The sequence below is a fragment of the Pezoporus flaviventris genome, unplaced genomic scaffold, assembly GCF_033815535.1.
Source record: "Pezoporus flaviventris isolate CSIRO_AGI_PZ_B2104156 unplaced genomic scaffold, CSIRO_AGI_Pfla_v1 ptg000027l, whole genome shotgun sequence".
Taxonomy (NCBI): domain Eukaryota; kingdom Metazoa; phylum Chordata; class Aves; order Psittaciformes; family Psittacidae; genus Pezoporus; species Pezoporus flaviventris.
Window position 1 is genome coordinate 1,402,861 of NW_026892575.1, and position 21,392 is coordinate 1,424,252.

Consider the following 21,392-nt stretch of genomic DNA (forward strand, 5'->3'; position numbering starts at 1 on the left):
TTAATATGAATTCTAAGTGAAATGGAGAAGATGCAAATTCCTTGCTATGGACAAGCATGGCTATGTAAGAGTACTTTGTAATAAAATGTGTGTTAATGATCTGCTGACCTCAGAGTATTTCAAGAACAACAGACCTTTTCAATCAAAATAAATAGAACACTAAAAAGCCTCTATTTATCTGAAACACTATTCTTTTAACTTTAAAAAGAAACTAATTTTCAGAAATTCCTATTTCCAACAGTAGAAGTTTCATAAATTTGTGAGTTTGACTAATACCTTAAGTAACAGCAAACAGCTGGAAAAACTTGTGAAAATATATTTTAGTAAAAATAAAAATTAATTCCTTTGAAATCTTCCATTTTGCTATTCTCCCAATCCCTTCCTTCCCACTTCCTAATTGGTCCTTACGACAACACTGAACACGAGATCAGCACAGATATGCTATATTTGGCACAAACTGGAAGTAAATAGTAAAGGATTTTTTTTTTTTTTTCATCTCTCAAACCTGAGTTTCCTTATCAACGTGAAGGAATATAGAGAGGGAGAAAAATAAGTATGAGGAAGAAAGGTTGAATATTCTTAGAGTAGAAGTACTGCCACTAGATTCTTGAACCTTTTGAAGATGACCCCGTGAATAATGAATATAATGTGTAAAGGACACTTTCACAAGACAAAAAGATTCAAACACAATAAAAATGTCAAATATATTGAAGTGAAGTTTGTGGAAGCATAATACAACTGGAAAGATGTATAGTATGATTTCTTTATCAGCAAATAATACGATAAGCTTGTACTAGTTCATGAAGCAGCTCTTCAGAAAGATGGCATGGCATATGTTCTGACACAAGTAAGTGAGCATGGCACACCTCTGACTTTCCTGCTGTGGCTTTTACTGTGCCTGTACTACTAAGGTAGTATATTTCATTTTTTTTAAATCGTATTTTTAAAACTGAACACATTATTCAGTCCTAAGACTTTACAAAATACACAAATATGCACTCCTTTACCTTCATGGCCTGATTTACAGATATGTTCAGAGTACATGTTCTTCATAAGAACAACTAAAACACTGAATATTGAAAACAACTATTCAGAAAATAGGCTGAAGTTTAGTTCAAAGAACACTGAGAGGAAATAACAAGCATTAGAGATCATCTCCCCTACAAAGAAGCAACTCTTGCGTCAATTAGCTACCAGGCCCATTTCAGTTCCAATTTCTAGCATTAATATGGACATTAGCAGATGGCTGCTTACATTCACAAGCAGACTTAGAAATCTACCACCTTTAGGCAACCATAGCTGAATTCTCTCTCTAGCCCTGAAACAACTAAATTCCTTTTTCCAGGTTTGTGGAAAAGCTGACAGCTGTCGGTTTGCATATTTCAGCCTTCCACGTCACTTGGATGCAAAAATAGTCACACCCTCTCACAGAGGGCCTGATTTATAGAATTATGCAGCTAACTTTCAGAAAACAAAGGAAACACATTGACAATTTCCTCATCTCACATTTTACTTATATAATTAGGCAGGTATTTGAAAACCCTCCCCTCCAAGACCAGAACACTGAACAGTAGCTTTCACCTCTCATAATTCCCTTCCTCGAGGTTATACCATTTCTCTTTAAGACTGCTCTTCATTTTGCTCACTACTGTTTATTTTTCTTGTGTAACAAACAGGAGGAAATTTAAGAACAGACCCACCTCAGGCTATCAGGACCCCCCTGAATTAAGGCCCTCTCTCTTCTGGGGGAGGAATACTGGCCTGAGCTGTTAGGCTTGAGCCTAACACAGGAAAGGATCCATACTGAGAGATACTTTCTCTAAGCAGAGAAAGAATCCCAGAAGGGTTAAGGCTGGAAGGGGCTATGAGAGGTCATCTAGTCCAAACTCCCTGCTAAAGGAGGGTCACCTACAGCACGCTGCTCAGGACTATGTCCTATGCTCTTGAATATCACAAGGGAAGAAGACTCCACAACCTCTCTGGGCAACCTACTCCAATGCTCAGTTACCCTCACAATAAAGTTCTTCCTTGTGTTCAGGTGATCCGAGTTTCTCATGACAGGTGACTCGAGGAGTTCTGTCAGCAAATAAAGAAAATATATTATCTAAAATATCAGCCAAGACACCTCATCTTCACTGACGTTTTAACTCAGGTTAAAAATGTAACTTTTGTACTTCTGTACTGAGGGATTGTTCTTTTTATATTTCTATTTTTCTATTTTTAACAATGTTTTCACAGCAAATTAAGACAACAACCAACATACAACTCACTAAGCAAATTATCTTAGAACTCAAATGTTAGAATTGGAAGAACTCAGTGTATATTTTCATAGCAATGCAAAATAGAAAAATCTTGGCCCCAGAATACAAAAACACAAAATTCAGACCTCAATTACGAGTCTTTACATATGATAGTACGTATTCGGAATCATCTGGTTAACTGAAAATGGAATTCAAAATTTGGTCTTGGAGAATACGCATATTCCCAACATAAAATTTTTGATTACCAATATAAGCCTACCATTGCACTTCAATATGCAACTAATGTCAAGCCAAACTTTTAAATTAGAACAGGAAAACACAAAAAGTATATTCACTGAGAGAAACAGTGTCTCCTTTAAAATAAGCATTGTCAAAATGGCAGCTATCTTCTTGGGTTACACACTACCAGGGTTCTGGTAAATTGTTTTCAGCTGGAGAGTCATATCTTTCACTATCTTTCCCTGGGTTCTGTATTCACAAGAGCCCTTGATACCAAAATGAATGAAAATAGAAATGAGAATGTTCAGTTCCACAACAAAAATAGAGACAGAAAGGTTTCATTGTAGGCCTACCATACCCTAGCCTCGAAAGTGTCTTCTCTGCCTGAAACCAGTCCTTAGTTTTATGTCTGAGATTCTGTATGGCTTTTGTTGTCTCGCACTTTGGCACATTGTATGTCAGAAGGTTTGGAATAAATTAAGTACTCTACAGTGTATTGCAACCAAGTTAATTCTAAAGACATGTTGATTTCTTTCTGTTTCTTCCTATCCTCTACATTTATTTTGCTCAACATAATAAAACCTGTATCAAGATGTGGGTTTCAGTCCCAAAGTGGAATAATTATTTAGAAAGGCAATGAACTCCTGATATAAACCCACATTTAAACACTAGAAGTACCTGTATATACACAAATCAAGATACATATCCGTATGCTTAGCCTAATATATATATATATTCCCCTGCAGTTCTGTATTAATCAAATGGAATGCCCTGCAGTAGGAATACGTACTAACAACTGAGAACAGCACTTCTGTTCAAGTTGCCTTGCACAAGCTTATTTGAGTTCTAATTGTGTGCTAAAATTCTCTCTTTTAATGCCTAGGTCTATTTGAAGGTTAGCTTTTGGTCCCACGGAGATAAAGGAAAATATGCCAACATCTGAGAGATTTGATTACCTGTACAAAATTATGCTTGCTCATTTTTTCCTAGGCAAGATACTCTGGGGTAAAGTTATATTAAAGAGGGAATAGAAATAGTGTACATCCAAAGAAAATATTTTCCAATTATGCTTCACAAGATGCAGAAAATATTACTTGTTACAGAGGATTATGAATGAGATAATTACTGAGAGCCTAATGTACCTAAAGCTACAATAAAGGAGGGAGAAAAACATTAATAAGTGGTTATTGACTGTTCTTCCTGCTCTTTGTAATAAGGCCAGAACAGTACCAAGGACAAACCTTTCCACAATTTTGCTGTGATACATTAAATACAAAAATAAGTTTTCTATTTACATGGCCCATGATTAATTCCTATAAATGAAACCATATCAGCTTTTATTTAATATCCAAACCACTTCACGCCTCTCAAAAAACGCTTAACAAGATTTTTTTCGTATCGCCAATTGAAAATAATAGAGATTTAGAAACACATAGAATGAATGTTTCCTCTTTTAAATTATTTCACATATTCCTAATGATCAAGCTGCACTTTTGAAAGAATCCAGACTAATGCCAGTTTGGCAACGTACAGAGTAACAAAAGACTCTGACTTTTAGAGATTAAACTATGTCCTATTATCACTCTTTGATTCTCCATAAAATAAATGGTAACTCAATTACTTCTGAGGAGCCCTACCAAAGAATATTTGAGCTTTGACATACAGCATTTCAATAAAGGTGTGATCAATAGGGAAGATTATTAAAAAAAAAAAAAAAAGGATTTTTGAGCAGCTGCAGCAATTTTCCTGATGCAAAGCACAACTTCATATGTCATGCAAAATCACCTTTGGCACGTTCTTCCCTCCCCAGTTTCAGCTCACAGTACTGCAGCATCAAGTGTGAAGGTACAGTCACTACAGAGAAGGTTAAGAGTATTTCTAATAGAATGATACAGAACATGAACATTACAAGGGTCAATGCAGATGGAGAGCAAGCTGAGTGCTGTGGCTTTCTTATGCTCCTACACTTAATCCCAGAAAGAGTAACAGCTTCACTAATGAAACACACGCCCTAGTGATTATGGTGCTCCCCTCTTCTTCACAGGAATCCGTTTAATATTGTCTTAGGTACATGTACCAACCTGTATATACACACAACACACACATAACAGTTTTCACCTCAGGATAGTCATTATTTTTCTTTCATCTCCCTGTTTCCACCAGACACTGCATAAACTGTATATAAGGCTTTACATTAAGACAGACTTAATGCCTAGTGACCTTACTTACCAAATTTGGAATGAAGCTGATCTATTCAATCTGAAGCTACCCAAAGTATCTGGAAGGCTGGACCTCTCAAAATTATTTTAATCAACTAATTGCAGTATTGCAAAGCATACAGCTTCACAAAGCAGAGATTCAGGCTCTGTAACAGCATATATCACAGGACATGATAAGGACAAGTGATTTATCGATTAGGTGGCTGAGAAAAGAATAAATTAAGGATTAACTAATATGGGATTATTGGTCTCCCTGAGAATTCTCAAACAAATGGTCCTGAGAGACTTGTTTTGATTGTGTCTCATGGGGACAGTGAAAGACATGAGTGCCTGAAGGCTGTATCATGGTTACTACAGAAGAAAGGTCATCAAGAAAAGAGACTCCTGAAGTCAGTTACTTTGTCAAAGAACTACAGTGAACCTTATTGTCTCAGAGGGGGCCTCCAGCCTGACTAGTAGAGCAAAATTTTGCTTTATTATCCAAAAGACTTTGTCCTATTGAGAATTTTCTATTACTGTATTTGTGCAGAGTGCATTTTTTTTAGATAGAAAGATTTACTCACAAAAAAAATCCCTAAAAATCCAAATATTTATTTATGCATATATAGAGCTGAATTCCTAGAATTCCTTTGCTTATGGGTAGTTTGCAGTAACTAGCAGGTGGTCTTCTAAAGTGACTGAATTTAGAACTACAAAATGATTACTTAATAAGATGATCGTGCAATTGCCTTCTACACAGCACGAGAAGCCTAATTCTGCCTAACAATTTAGAGTGTTTGTCATTTCCTTTATTTTTGAGGTATGCTACTTCGAGGTATGACTCCACCGTGTCAATAAACCTTATTTTCAACAGATTTAAGTGTACATATATACTATTACATCAAATTTAGGATATTAATAAATTGCAGAGGACAACTCTAAGAGAATGTCCCATGTGCTTGACAAGTAATGACATCATTTCTTAGCCTTCATGATAATATTTGGTCTTTTTGCTTTGCAATACCATTGCTGGCTAGTGGGAGACAACACTGCCTACGGATATTCACAGAGAATCAGACAGGTTTTCCCCTGGAAATGCCATGGACTGGAGACATAACTGTACAATTGAAAATTACTTCTCTGCCCACACCATCTTTCTACATCTGTATTTTCTTTCTCAGTTGCAGTCTGCATATCCCATTTAGACAGAAAGAGCTTTGAGGCAGGAATTGTCTCCTACTCAAGACAAAAGATACAAAAATTTTAGCTAAGGCATTAACATCTTTCACACTTACTGTTACTTGCTGTACCGTTCCCCATTTGCCACAGTCCAGTTTATAAAAATGCCCTTCATGTATGCTTTAAGTGTATGCGCAATGTTTTAAAAATTCACGTAAGAGTACACACTGAGATTCCCTTAAGAAAACCCCATGGCTTAAATCTCAATTTGGTCTGTGAATCTTTTCATGCCAAGGAAAATCCTGGTATATTCTTTAAATTACTTAAGTAAATTCTGTTTATTCATATGAAAAATCAATAAAAAGTCCTTGTGTATTTAGAGGAGCACGTGTCCTCATGTAACCAAATATTTAAACGAGTATGTGGGATATCCAAGAAAATAAACAAGACCCATTAATTATCAGAAATAAACACTCAAATTTTAAATACTGCTTTGACATTAAGTCTTGTTCAGATGATTTTGCATGAAGAAAGAAATAAAAATATTTTGCTCCTGGACATTGTATCTTCTTGTCTGTATGACAAGACAACAATAGGAATCTCAAAGTGTGACAATGGTATATATTAAATGGTTTAGATAGCATAATAATTAGAGAACAGGTTGCCTGCAAAACAGACGTTTGAAGAAAGAATGAAAAGGGAATAATAAGTATGTCAGTTTTCTAAACTGTATTTAGAAAACTTGTTCTGTAAAAATACGATAGATTAGCATTAAGCTATTTGAGTTCAGTAATACTAGATTCTGAGTCTTTTGCATGGTGCTTTAATATAAATGACATTGCATCAGTTACGCTGCAGATCATCCACAATTAATTAAAAACGAAGATGGGTTTTTTTTTCCATTCACTTTAATAGCCTGTTTCTTAGGTAGGGTATGCAACATGCCATAGATCTTAATGATCTTTGAAAGACACACTTTGCCACATGAACAACTGGCTGATGCACCAGTAAAGAGGATCACTACTGTTGATCACTACTGCCAGGAAAAATCAGACCACAGATCCCTGGGAGAGGTGGTTAGGGGATCTGGAGCTCAGGTTGTCTTTTCGTCAATTCTCCAGGATACAGGGGAGGAACCTAAAAAGATTGGCCAAGTTAATAAATGTTTAGAAGGGTGGTGCCATAGGCAGGGGTTTGGGTATCTTGAACACGGGACCCAAGATAGTAGGCCAGGTCTACTGGAGGCTGGTGGAGCTGGTTTTGTGGTTTTGGTAGGAGGCTTGCCAGACATGCTTTAAACTAGATGTGCTGGGGGAGAGGGGCATCATTCCATCCCAACACTCCCAGTCAGTTGCCAACACCTGTAATAAATGCTTGGAGCAATGTAGAGATATTTCAGCTACTCCAGCCAATGAGATGGCTTCATTTGGAGCTCAGCTCAGATGCCTCTATACAAACGGCTGCAGCATGGGGAACAAACAAGAGGAATTAGAGATGTGTGCACGTGTGTGGGGGATATAATATAACCAGTATCACAGAAACATGGTGGGATGGCTCCTGTGACTGGAGTGCTGGAACAGAAGGTTACAGGCTCTTTAGAAAAGACAGGACCATAAGACAGGGAGGACGAGTTGCTATTTATGTCACAGATAGGCTGGAGAGTATGGAACTCTGTCTGGGGACAGGTGAGCAGTCAACAGAGTTTGTGGGTCAGGGTTAAAGGGAGAACAGCTACAGGGGGACATTACTGTGGGGATCTGTTACAGAGCACCTGATCAAGAGGAATCTGTGGATGAAGCACTCCACAGACAGATAGGAACAGCCTCACGCTCACAGGCACTTGTTCTCAGGGGGGACTTCAACCACCCTGATATCTGTTGGAGGGACGGTATGGCCCAGCACAAGCAATCCAGCAGGTTCCTCAATTGTGCGGAAGACAACTTCCTTCTGCAAGTAATAGAGGAGCCGACAAGGAGAGGTGCCATGCTTGACCACGTGCTCACCAACAGGGAAGGGCTGGTTGGAAATGTGACGCTCCAGGGCCGCCTTGGCTATAGCGATCATGAGATGGTCAAGTTCGAGATCCTCAGGACAGTGAGAAGGACACACAGCAAGATCACTGCCCTGGACTTCAAGGGAGCAGACTTTGGCCTCTTTAGGAACTTGCTCGGTAAAGTTCTGTGGGATACAGCCCTATAGCACAGGGGGACCCAAGGCTGTTGGTTGATCTTCAAGGATCACCTGCTACAAGCTCAGGAGTGTGGCATCCCAACTGTAAGGAAGTGCAGCAGGAGGGCCAGGAGACCTCCTTGGATGATAAGTTGCTGCTGAGGAAACTTTGAGGGGAAAATAGAGGCTTATGACAGGTGGAAGCAAGGACAGCCGGCCTGGGAAGAATACATGGATGGTGTCCGGGAAGCTAGGGACCAGGTTAGGAAAGCTAAGGCTCAGTTAGAATTAAACTTGGCTAGGGATGTTAAGGATTACAGGAAGGGATTCTGTAGGTACACTGCAAATAAAAGACTAGGGACAACGTGGTCCCTCTCTGGAAGCTATCAGGAGAACTGGCTACCCTGGATTTGGAGAAGGCTGAGGTTCTGAATGACTTCTTTGCCTCAGTCTTCACTCGTGAACGCTCTGACCACACCACCCAAGTCTTGGAAGGCAGACGCAGGGACTGTGAGAATGAAGACCTTGGGCCCACTGTAGGAGAGGAACTGGTTCGAGACAATCTTAAGAACCTGAAAGTACACAAGTCTATGGGACCTGATGAAATCCATCTGTGGGTCCGGAAGGAGCTGGCAAATGAAGTTGCTAAGCCACTGGCCATCATATTTGAAAAATCATGGCAGTCAGGTGAAGTTCCCGATGACTGGAAAAAGGGAAATGTAACCCCCATTTTCAAGATGGGGAGAAGGGATGACCCAGGGAATTACAGACCAGTCAGTCTCACCTCTGTGCCTGGCAAAATCTTGGAGCAGATTCTCCTGGAAGGCATGCTAAGGCACATGAAAAACAACAAGGTGCTTGGTGACAGCCAGCATGGCTTCACTAAGGGGAATCGTGCCTGACCACTTTGGTGGCCTTTTATGATGGGGCTATGGAACTGATGGACAGGGGTAGAGCAGCTGACGTCATCTACCGGGACTTGTGCAAAACATTTGACACTGTCCCACACGACATCCTTGTCTCTAAATTGGAGAGACATCAATTTGATGCATGGACCACTCGGTGGATAAAGAGCTGGCTGGATGGCCGCACACAGAGAGTTGTGGTCAATGGCTGAATGTCCAGCTGGAGACCAGTAACGAGTGGTGTCCCTCAGGGATCGGGGTTGGGACCGGTCTTGTTCAACATCTTTGTCGCTGACATGGACAGTGGGATTGAGTGCGCCCTCAGCAAGTTTGCCGATGACACCAAGCTTGTTGTTTGGTTGATATGCTGGAGGGAAGAAATGCCATCCAGAGGGACCTTGACATGCTTGTGAGGTGGGCTGATGCCAACCTCATGAAGTTTAACCATGCCAAGTGCAAGGTCCTACACCTGGGTCAGAGCAATCCCAGGCACAGCTACAGGTCGGGCAGAGAACAGATTCGGAGCAGCCCTGCGGAGAAGGGCTTGGGGGTGTTGGTCAATGAGAAAATGAACATGAGCCGGCTTCAGTGTGTGCTCGCAGCCCAGAAAGCCAACCGTATCCTGGGCTGCATCAAAAGGAGCGTGACCAGCAGGTCGAAGGAGGGGATCCTGCCCCTCTACTCTGCTCTCATGAGACCTCACTTGGAGCACTGTGTGCAGTTCTGGTGTCCTCAGCATAAAGAGGACGTGGAACTGTTGGAATAAGTCCAGAGGAGGCCACGAGGGTGATCAGGGGACTGGAGCGCCTCCCATATGAAGACAGGCTGAGGAAGTTGGGGCTGTTCAGCCTGGAGAAGAGAAGGCTGCATGGAGACCTCATAGCAGCCTTCCAGTATCTGAATGAGGCCTATAAGGATGCTGGGGAGGGACTCTTCATTAGGGACTACGTAGTCATAGGACAAGGGGTAACGGGTTAAAACTTAAACAGGGAAGTTTAGACTGAATATAAGAAGGAAGTTCTTTCCTGTAAGGGTGGTGAGGCACTAGAATGGGCTGCCCAGGGCATCTGTGAATGCTCCACCCCTGGTGGTGTTCAAGGCCAGGTTGGACAGAGCCTTGGGTGACATGGTTTAGTGTGAGGTGCATCTGCCCATGGGGTTTGGAACTAGATGATCTTGAGGTCCTTTCCGACCCTAACTGTTCTATGATTCTATGACGCTTGCAGATTTTTACCTCAGCAAATAATGTGATAGAAGAGCTAATGTTTGTTTCAATCCCTCTATCCTCTGTGTACTTCTTGTGTGGATGCCTACCACCAGCTTTGCATATACTAAAATCCACCTTTTCTCACTTGCTAACAATACCCCTATTCAATGTAAGCAGTTCTTTCAGCAAGGTAAAAGAAAATTAGAGAATATGGTGTCTGGTTTAAACCAGCGGGTGAATAGAGCACTCTGAACTACTAAGAAATATCTTTTGCTGGTTCTACCTACAACTGGGCTCCTTGCCTCCAGTGATCCTCTCCAAATCAGTCTTTTCTTTAGCTACATTCCCTCTCATTGAGGTGCAACCTAGTAGCAACATGCAGCATATTAAGCTGAAACACAAACCCTCAGCTTTGCTCCTATTTACCAGGGGCTGGGTGCACAGCAGTTACTGTGCTCAGACTCTGGAATAATAAAAAGGATTTCTTAGGTTTCTCCTAATGATTCCTCCGGTTAATTCAGAAGTAGCACTGGTGATAGTCTCTGGGGAGAACTACACTTACTTTTTCTCAGCTGCTTGCATTACTGCTGTAAAATAAAGGCTTTGAAAGAAATTATGGGACAGGAATCTTTACACTAATGAAGAGTCCTCAGGAAAAAGAAAAGTTATGTATTACTCTATATCACCACAGGTGTTCCTCAGGGATCACCAAAAGGCTACTCAGATACATAAGTATTCGCTTAAATACCTTTAGGAAAATTATCTACATTTATTTTCAATGGCATGTGCCCTACACATTGCTTTCAAATCATAGTTACCTTTAAACACTAAAATACTTATTGCAGCAACAATAACAATAAACAACTTTTAAACCAGAACTTTCAAGAAACAAAATTTATGCAAACTCTTTCCTGTTCTTTCCACATGTCAAGTAATTTTCCTTGTGATTACTGCGGATGTGCATTTATTACATCCTAAAAGTACAGAGCCGTCCACCAGCTAAAAAGCCAAACCTTCTCAGATGTAATTCACTTCATGAAGTATCTATCACCTACTTCAGCTCCAGAGCTCTTACTGGCAGCTTGCAGACACCAAAAGAATTACTCCCAAAGCACCTCTGATCTTAACACCAAATTATTTTTAAGGTTTTAATTTCATAAATCTTTGGCAAACTGAGGAATATTGTATCAGGACCTGAAAACAATAAATACAGCCTTACACATTACTGGTTGAAAGGCATCATGCTCGGTCACTTTTGGGAAGTTACTACTGTATGAGAGCTTTTCAGTGGCCTATGGGAAATATGTTTGTCAAGTGCAGAAAGGACAAACTTTTAGCAAAAACCACCATCACAATTGGCACTAATTGGTAGTTAAATTGACAACTGGAACGGAAGCATCCTGACAGCATCAGAGGTGGGCCCTACAGGTAGAAATTGAAAATCATTTACTGGAGCAATATTGGAAAGATGAAACAATCATAGGACATCTGCAGAACATCATGTGGAAGGCTCCACTTAATTGTTCATGCTGTCACTTCAGCATTTTGCATGCACACTTGGAAAACATTTCTATTTATTGTGGGAAAGATAAAGTGTTTAGATCAGTATATTGAACAAAAGCACACAAGCTTCTAATTCTTTACAAACAAAAATATCTCAGTGTAAGCACTTTTTTTTTTTTTTTTTCCCCAGAAGATTAGAAATCTTTGTGGCTTTGGAAGAATATGACAAGGAAATTTAAGCGTGTAATGCTCAAGTAACAGTGGTGGCCCATACTGGTACATGCCCCTTTTTTACTCTCTTGCTTTAGTAGTGTGAGGCAGAAATAAGAGAAGGCATCTGACAAAATGCCTCTTTGAGGTTATAACCAGCCCAGTTGTATTAGCTGACATAAAAGTGTTTCAAGTTGTGACTCTGCTTACACTGTGTTCAAGTCATGCCCCAAGACTGGAGATGAAGGAGCATGAAAATGTTAAACCTCACCCCATGATACTCCCAGAAAGATACAGAAATAAGATTTTAGAGTCTAAAGATACATCTCATTTGTTAATACTTAGAGAAATCAACAAAATTATTTATACAGGATATTAGGAAATGTAAGCACTGTTGGTTCATTTCAGTCAAACTGTCCTTGCTTAAATTTGTGCATTCACGAAGAAATTTACTGGAACTTTACTTAGTTAAAAAGAAACACATGAAATCTGTGCAGACTCACGATTATTTGTTTAAAACCCACTACATTTATCAGGCTTCTATAAAATACTGTATACCATGTTTATTGTCTTTGCAGCAACTTTTAATTAAGAGTTTTTGTCAGAGCTACTTATATTCCTCCCTACAAAGCCAATTTAGACCACATAAACTGGAGCATACTATGAAATATGCAGTCATTTCTTCTCACTTAGTAGCACACAAAAGGCAGAGGGAATTAATATTTTCCAGAAAGAATACAGTAACAAAATAAATGATACATTTCAGTTTCTGGGAGTTTATTAAACATAAGTAGGCAAATTAGTGTATAATTACGGTTGCAAAACAACAACAAAAATCTAGGGCTCAGAAAGTAATGTTGACTTTGCAACATTTTAGATATTGAATATTTTATGGCATGCATTTAAATCACAGATATCGGAACATACAAGTGTATATTAGAAGGAAAAGAGAAGAATCTATATAATACGGTGGTCTGATTTCTCTTGTTCTAGATGTGAAAACTTTGTCAATTCATTAACATAGCCTTAGGAAACTTATGCTACTGCTGTACTACACCTATATTTAACGATGATTTCTTCCATTCAGGGAAACAGTGTGTAATTCATCCCCAAAGCAATGAAAGACTGAGTTATAACTCAGTGTGATACATTTCTGCTATCACTTGAGAATAACAGTATTTTCAGGCAACCAGGATAATCACAAACTTAATGCAGGAATAAAAAGGAAAACATATGGAAAGAACTTGTTTAATTAAAACTTTGTTTACTTTGCATATATGTATCACTTGCACTTCAACAGAACTATTTATAATTTTTAAACAAGTAAGATTTTACCATTTCCTTGTTAAGAGATAAAATGTATGTTGGCAAGGAAATCAAAGATTGCATAAAGCATGTATAACGTAGAACATACAGCTTGAAGCTATTTATAAGTGCTCTCTGCATTTCCAGGTTTGGTTTTTACAGTAGCGCAGCCTGAAGCATTTAACTGTGAAAACATGATGCCTCTCTACTGCTCCTCCTACAGGAAAACTATTTCTCCTCTAAAGGCTTGAACCTAAGCTGTATACATCAAGGGAAAAAAAATCTCCATTGCTCTAAAAAAGCGAAAGTTGCCTAACCCCTCATCCTACAAGCCATATAAAAAAACCCACTGCATTTAACAGAGTGGAAAGACACATACCACGTAAGTCAGAAGCAAGGGAGAAAAACTCCCCAGTCACAGATAAAAAATGTCTATCCAAGACTCCCTTATACTAAAGAGGTGAGCCAGCCATGCTCTTTCTGAGTCTCAGTAACTCAGTCTGGTTTGTTTCCTCCCCTGTCCTGGCTACCGACCACATGCCACAGATGTGACACAGCAGCTGTGCGTCTGACACAGGTGCTGGTTTTCCCTGGCATGCCCATTTTCAAACCTCTCATCACAGAGACTGTGTGCAAAATATGCAACATATTTTAGGGCTGGAAGCAGGTAAATTCAAAAAAAGCCTGGGAAAAGTTCTGGGAGAAACTGGGGAATACTGCCAGAGGAGTGTTATCACAGAAAGAGCACCAATCTGACTGACCATTAGTAGTGTTCTGTGCCTGGACCTAGATGGTGATTTATGTATTAGTAAGTAAGGGAATATAAAAACCACCAAGCCCACTGCCTCTCCCCCTCACCCCCCCCCCCAAAAAAAAAACAAACGAAAAACCCCAACCCAAAAAAAACTTTTGGGTTTTTTTTCACCTTCACCTGCCAATGATGGCCATGGGGACCCACTGATGGTGGTCGTGGCATGGCAAGGTGGCTGATGGAGCTCAATGAGGACGTTCTGCATGGTTGGCGAGATCTTCATCTACTGTTCCAAGTCCCACGTGAGCAGGGATCAGTGGAAAAGTAGGGGGGGGGGACATGGGGGAATGGTGGTTGATGGAGAAGCTGGATGTCAGCCCCACATGTGTGTCATCCAGCATTCCTGGCAGAACTTCAAGTGTGAAGGAGCAGAACTTCATGGTCTCCAGGGAGAACACAGAGCAACTTTCAGTACCTAAAAGGGTCAACAAGAAAGCTGGAGACAGGTTTTTGACAAGGCCTTGTAGTGACAGGACAAGGAAGAATTGCTTTAAATCAACTGAGGGGAGATTTAGATTAGATATGAGGAAGTTCTTCCCTGTGAGGGTGGTGAGGCACTGGCAAAGGTTGCCCAGAGAAGCTGTGGCTGCCCCATCCCTGGCAGTGTTCAAGGCCAGGTTGGATAGGGCTTGGAGTAACCTGGTCTAGTGGAATGTGTTGGAACTACACGATCTTTAAGGGTCCTTCCAACCCAAACCATTCTGTGATTCTGTGATTTTGTTCTCTCCATGCATTGTGCTTACAAACAACTGTTAACACGTTAACTATCCCAGATTTTTGCTTCAAAACATCCATTAAACCAGGTCCTATCCCATCTAAAAATCACAGATATTCCATAAACCAGGAGCTATAATTGTCTACCTAAACCCTGCTTTCTTAATGCTTTTTAACTCTATTATCTATTTCATTGTGAATTCGGTGGCTGTCTCCTGTGAAAGAACAGTGGCATTTGCTACACCACAGATTTCACAGCACATCTGCCATGGTGCTGTAAATGCATACAGGAGAGTCTGAGGAAATGCAGCAGTGTATATCAAGTAAAAGTTCTATCTAACTAATCAAGTCCACAGGGACAGCATGCAGTGTCACAAGACATATCACTCTACAGTTGAATGAGGTTGTTAGCCACTGAGAGATCTGGAAACTGCTGGCAGCAATATGCAATATATGTAGTCTTCTAAAGTCACAGTAGCTCTGCAAAGTATGTCTTCCTATGGATGAAGAAAAAGAAAAAACAAAACAATAAAAGAAACGACATATGAAAGTGTATTTGTTAATCTGTCTTTCCATATTGTGTTGCTGTGAACAAAATCAAACTCGTTTGAAGTATGTCACATGGACATGAAAAAGGTTACTTTGTAGGTTTCTCAAATTGCATATACACATGTACAGACCAAAACAATGTGGAATTTATTACAATACCATGTGTCAAAATACAGACAAAAAAAAATAATAGAAAAGCTAGAATGTTTCTAGCATTTTATAGCTAAATCTTATAAATTCAGAAATCACCCTAAGAGCATTCATACACTTTTTTACAGATGTGTGAACTCCAGTAGAGCTGCTCACAAATTCAGTATAATTTGACATTAAAAGTGCTCATTGTTGGAACTCGCTGTAAGACGTTCAAGAATGAAAGCAAAAGATTCTCTCCTGCCCTTTACTCAAGTCATTGAAGAAAACTGCCATGCTTTAAGAAAGCAGTCACATTAAATCCTCCTATTAGTCTTACCCCGGATTCTTTCATTTATTAGAGCAAATACATTGGGAATGCATTTATTAACACATATTCATGAAGAACAGCAATGAGTAAGTACCTCTGTAGAGTGTGCAGGTGTATCACAACACTTAAAATTCAGAAGAAAGGTCTTTACACCTAGAAGCTGTTTCTCCTGGAAAAACTTAGCAGCCTGATAAAAGATGCTATGTATCCCTGTAAATCCTGTCTTGCTAAACTCTCTCTGTACTTCAGTAGCTTTGGTATGAGTTCCTTTTAACTAACAGAATGAATGCATAGACTCTATATTCAGGCTTTAATTAAAAAATTATTTGTATTCTGTTTGTATTTATTACAATTAATCTCAAATTTTAGCTTTATTTTGCTGGTACACATTTCAATTCCATTAGAATCAAGTGTTTCAAGCCCATGCCTTTCCACCCACTGACATGAAAAACATTTCGGCTGTTAAGAGCTGAAATTTCAGTAGGCTTTAAATGTAAGGTTGAGCACATACATCAAATTCTGCTTATGTGTATATTACATCTTTGTGGAAAAAACTTATTTTTCATTTACTACTACAGCACCTGATTACATATTTGTGCAAATCATGCATGACTATGAAAAATACCATGTACACTCTACAATACTGTAGAAAGAGACAAAAAGGCAAACAAACCCAACATAATTAGATTTGCTTCAAGAATGTTCCTACGTTAATTCACTATAACATATTTCACAAAGTGCTCTTCATTCAAAGTCTGACAAAAAAAGGAAAAAAAACCCAAACAAATTAAAAAAAAAACAAAACCACAATCAAGGTAAATCATAGGGCAGAAAAACATTTCATAAAGTAAATCATAGAATGAAGAAGATAGCCCAAGTGTGCAAATCCTTTGGGGAGGTCAAAACTGAAAGGTTGGAGGAAGAGTATAAGTAAAAAAGAATTGAGGAGGAACTAGGCAAGAGCAAATCTACTGTGAGTTCTGAGAAAGAAATTATTTTTAAATTGTAGTGACTAAGAATCCAATGATGGTGACAGAAGACAAACCACAGTCCAACTTCATGGAGGAGAACATTTTACTTGTGACATTTGGTACACCTTTAATTTTTTGGGAGAAGGACTGCCAAGAACTAAAATTGAGAGAGTTGCTGCTTTACAGTCAGGAATCATTAAAAGCAGCTCTGAAAAATGTGGGATACTTCTGTTACCACTGACTACAGCAGAGTTTGAAAGCACTCACAGTACTCGTAAACCTTAGGAAAGAAAAGTAAGTCAGAAATAAGGGTTATTTTTCTGTAGAGAGTGAAAAAGTACAGCCGAGAATTACAAGAATACTTTAAGCCATTTTAATGAATAAACCAAGGATTTCTCCCTATGGGAGCAAATTTCACTTTTTGCTCATTTCCACCTATATCATGCAGTGTTTTAATTATGCAGCAGTCTCAACAAATAGATTGTCACAGCATTTTAGAATAGCTAATTCTATTCAAAATGCCAGAAGAAGATGGGATAATGTCTTTATTGGTTTGGCTTAGTTTAACCCACCTGCTTCTATTCATAAGGACTTGAACAATTCAGGATATTATATTCACCAAAAAAAGCTAATATTGCAGAAATATTAAGACCTGGATATACCCTGACAATCAAAGTACAAAGAACAAACTCAGGATTCTCCCAGCTACTCAAAAGCAACTCAAAATAATTTTAAAAGCTTGACCAAAATATTCTAATAAGAATGGGTTGGATAAAATATTTTAAGGTCTGAGATAAGCACACTGCCGCTGTCTCTCTGCAATGGAAGTGTGTTACTAACAACAGAAAAACAAGTAAGATCAGATATATAATTCCTGATATAAATTAAGACAGCACTCAAAAGTGACTGGAGATAAGTTCATTACCTCTTCTGAGCCTAAGTTTCCACTGGAAAGTGGTTACACAAAGGAAAATTTAGGCATGCACTTTATCAGCATTCTCTTCAATAACAGATTGACATATATTGACAGTCCCTATATTATACCATTCATTTACTCTCAACATTTCCAAAATTATCATGAAGTTAACCAGTACTCATAATTTCTGTTCTCTAGCTTTATTTTTTTCTTTTACTCTATTTCAGTAGCTGGGTAATATGACAGTAATGTACCTGGTTATTTAAAGGGAACTGAACATTAAACAGTAAAGGTATTTATAACTGCTCACTATAGGCCAAAGATGCATTTAGAGACAGATAATTCTTTTCTAAGAACAATTTTAAAGATAAAGACATTTCTGATGACTGCACATGGCCCATAATCTCTCTTTAGTTAAAGTGCAAGTCTGATTCACTCAAGGGGGGTAATACACTGAGCTGCAGAATAACCTAAGATACAGAATCGGTCACGGGTTTAAGGCAACAGTCAAGGAAACACAGAAAACATGATAATTTTCCTTATCTTCCTACCTTCAAAAAATATTACAAAATCTGTGGCAACAATGTTATTTCATGAGTGTGCATATCAGTACCTCCCTAAAAACTAGTACCTTGCAATTTGCTGTATATACCACACTTCCCTTTTTGTTTGGTTGGTTTTGGTTTTGCTTTGTTTTAAATTTTCAGAGCATAAATAACCTCTGTGTGATCAGGCTGATGAAAGAAAATGACCTATAGGTGTAACAAACTTTTTGAATGAATGAATAAGACAACAAGCTGCTTTGGTGAAAATCTTCAGCTGACAGAGAAGAGTGGTGACTAATGATATTAAAGTAAGATGTGTACATTGCTTATGCATATTTTACAAATGGAATATGCATTTTTTTCTTTTTGTAAATAGGAGGTTTGCAACCAGGAAACCATATCCTTAAACTGAGGGAAATTTAAAGCACGTAAGTGCAGATATGTGCAGACAAAAAATTCAGAGTGACAGAGCACCTCAGATTTTAATTTCTAGAGGAGTGCAAATGGATGAAGACCTTCACATGCTATACATTTACATACTCAGAGAAAAAAAAAACAAACCAAATCTTGCCTTACCCGGCCAACTAGTATTGGTTCAGGTCCAGAAAATTCTTCTAATACAAACATTTGATTCCAAACCCAGCCTCTCTTGGAACGGTTCAAAACTCTTTGTTCTTCATTTAGCCTTTTTAGTCCTGTACTGGATCCACTTGGTATTACTTGAGACTGATTCACTGGAGCCATATAAATGGAAGGAAGGACAGTAATCCATAATATTATTAATGGAGTCCATGTATCCATAAGCATCTCCATTAGTCTTTCTGGCATTGTACCACAAGCTACGCAAATCACCACAGAAATGAAATTATTATTTTGCTCTCTTCCAGACTGTAGCAATCCAATTCATCATGCAGTACAGAACATTTACTTACAGCTCCTCCATGTGTTTACAGCACAGTCAACGTAAAAATAGCTTAGATTATAAAAACATGACCCATTGAGTTTTTCAGTCATTAAAGAATTCTGGAAGAGAAAAACAAAAAAAAGAAAAAAGTCAAATCAATGACTACAGAGCTTAGAAAAGCATTACTTTTACATCACAAAAAAAAAGAAAAATTAGGTTTTAAATTTGTAGTACATAATGTTAGTGCATATTAAATTAGTTAAAAAATAATCTAAGTGATCCTGTGAACTCTTTCATTGCCTGAAATACTGAGAGGAGACCCAGACAAATGATTACATACACTCAGGAAAACATTTTACTTGCAGTTCATCTTAGATTCTGAAGAGGCTCCTGGCCTTCTTGCCTGTATTTTTTTTTTTTTTTTTATGTAGTCAACTATAAACACTTAGTGTGTCAAATAATAGAAGTTGAACACAATAATGGTTTTGCATTCAGACTTATTGTCCTTTCCCCCCCAACAAAAATAAATTCCTGTAAGCAGACACAGCTTCAGCAGTACATTCTCATACTAGTAATCACCTTGCTGCAGCAGCATGCAGCTCAGCAAAACCTTCACAGCCCAGTAGACGAGCAGGAGTGGGAAGTCCACTGTGAAATCTGTGATTCCCAGAACAGACCACTACCAGAAGCTAAGTAAGCTTATTTATGCACATTTGCCGTACAGGACTCTGAGCACCCCCTTCTCACTTTCAGAGAAAACACAGTCAGATTCTGCTTCCAAGACATTTTCCCTGATGGGCACTTGGAGGCATTTTGTATTTCTTTCCCCACTCATTCTTTCATATATTAGAAAGGCATATCAGGTTTCATCTTAAAGTAAATATTCCTTTAAATGGACAAGCAAGTTAACGTAGTAGGGCTTGCTAATATCACGGCAATTGGCAAAACTGAAATGCAGCCATGGATCACTTAGAAAGACAGACAGGACACAGCTCAGGGAGAAGGGCTGCATTACAGATACTCTAATGAGGCTGGGGTTATGTAAAAAGATTCCTGATGCATTTTCTTTGACTGATTCATATCCAATCTCATGAGAAACCACTATATACAAGATAGGTAGAAATGTCTAATCTTAAGCTTACTACTGAGTCTTAGGCTGTTCTTTTTCCACTGTAAAATGAGTTTGTTGCGATGCGTGTCCATGAAAATCTTGGGTAGGTTAGGGTTTTTTTTTTGGAGGGGTGGCTGTTTTTTTTTTTGTTGTTTCATCTACACTCATGGCAGAAAATATCTGAAAACATGAATGACACCAGTAAAAGTCAGCTGTAATTTTAAAAGCAAACAATGTGAAAAGTTTTTTCTTTTTTTTTTTAAACTTCAGTAATTGCCAAAGCAACTGTGAAATCTGTTGTATGAAATTCTTAAACTGTGAGGAACTTGTCTTGTTAAAAGAAGAGACGAGCTGTTATCAAACTAAAACTCAATATCTCAAGTAGCATGGACGAATGGCAAGCTAATAGTGCGGTGCTTTGACAATGCATCAAGAATGAGGTGAATATCCACTGCAGAAGTAACTGTGGCTTACAGGCCTCACTGCCAACTGAGATGGGAAGAATACAGTATGGTCTTGCGATGAAATCTGAGGGAAAATGCGAAGGAAGCAAAAGAGGCCTTCAATCTCCTGGCTTTCTCTCAATCCCAGAAAAGAGAAAAGGAGGAGCAAATAGTCTAGTTTTTGATGGGAAGGGTCTGTCAAGTCACCCTGTGAAAACTCTCTGGTTTAGGGAACTAAAGAGAGGCTGCTACTGCTTTCTAGCACATATCAAAAAGATTTTGTGTAGCACATTTGGTGGTAGAAGGTATCAAAACAAAGTAGCAGCCAAACTTTCAGTGTAATCAGTTGTGTTTGCATGGCATCCTTGTGCACATGCTGAGTGGGCTTGTGGGTGCAGATACTTCTGGACACAGAGGACAGATACTTCTGATTTTTTTCGTTGAAGCAAGAATTGAAACACAGGAAAAATAGAACCACTGTAAAATAGAGTAATAGACATCATCTTCAAACAATATCCAGGATTAAATTCAAAACTGGGGGCATAAACTGAAAATCCAACTTGAAAGTCCTTTTCTGCAGCTGAGTTTTCAGTTTTTATATACAAAGAGATTTTTGACCCAGAAATAGAAGCCGACCAGAAACAGAATATTACATTACACCTTTGTGCAAGAAAGCCTTAAAAAGAACCCAAGTGGGCTATTACTGACTTTCTTACTCTTCCAGTGCAATTGGTATACCACTTTTTATTCTCAGAACCAAATAATAATAAAGCACTTCTTTTCATAATCAAGAAGCTTTCTGAAAACAATTC

The 21,392-nt window shown here is 38.7% G+C and overlaps 1 protein-coding gene across 2 annotated transcripts in view; it reads right to left on the reverse strand.

Annotated features, from left to right (window-relative positions):
• Positions 1-21,392, reverse strand: part of CDH8 (cadherin 8) — a 153,350-nt gene that overhangs the window by 118,667 nt on the left and 13,291 nt on the right. For both annotated transcript variants that reach the window (XR_009744304.1, XM_061458462.1), the window contains exons 2-3: positions 19,055-19,145; positions 18,699-18,961 (exon numbers count right to left, since the gene is read on the reverse strand). Coding sequence is in view for 1 of the 2 variants with exons in the window: in XM_061458462.1 (XP_061314446.1) it covers positions 18,699-18,961; positions 19,055-19,136 (345 nt within the window). In the remaining variant the exon portion in view is untranslated. The remainder of the gene's footprint in view (positions 1-18,698; positions 18,962-19,054; positions 19,146-21,392) is intronic.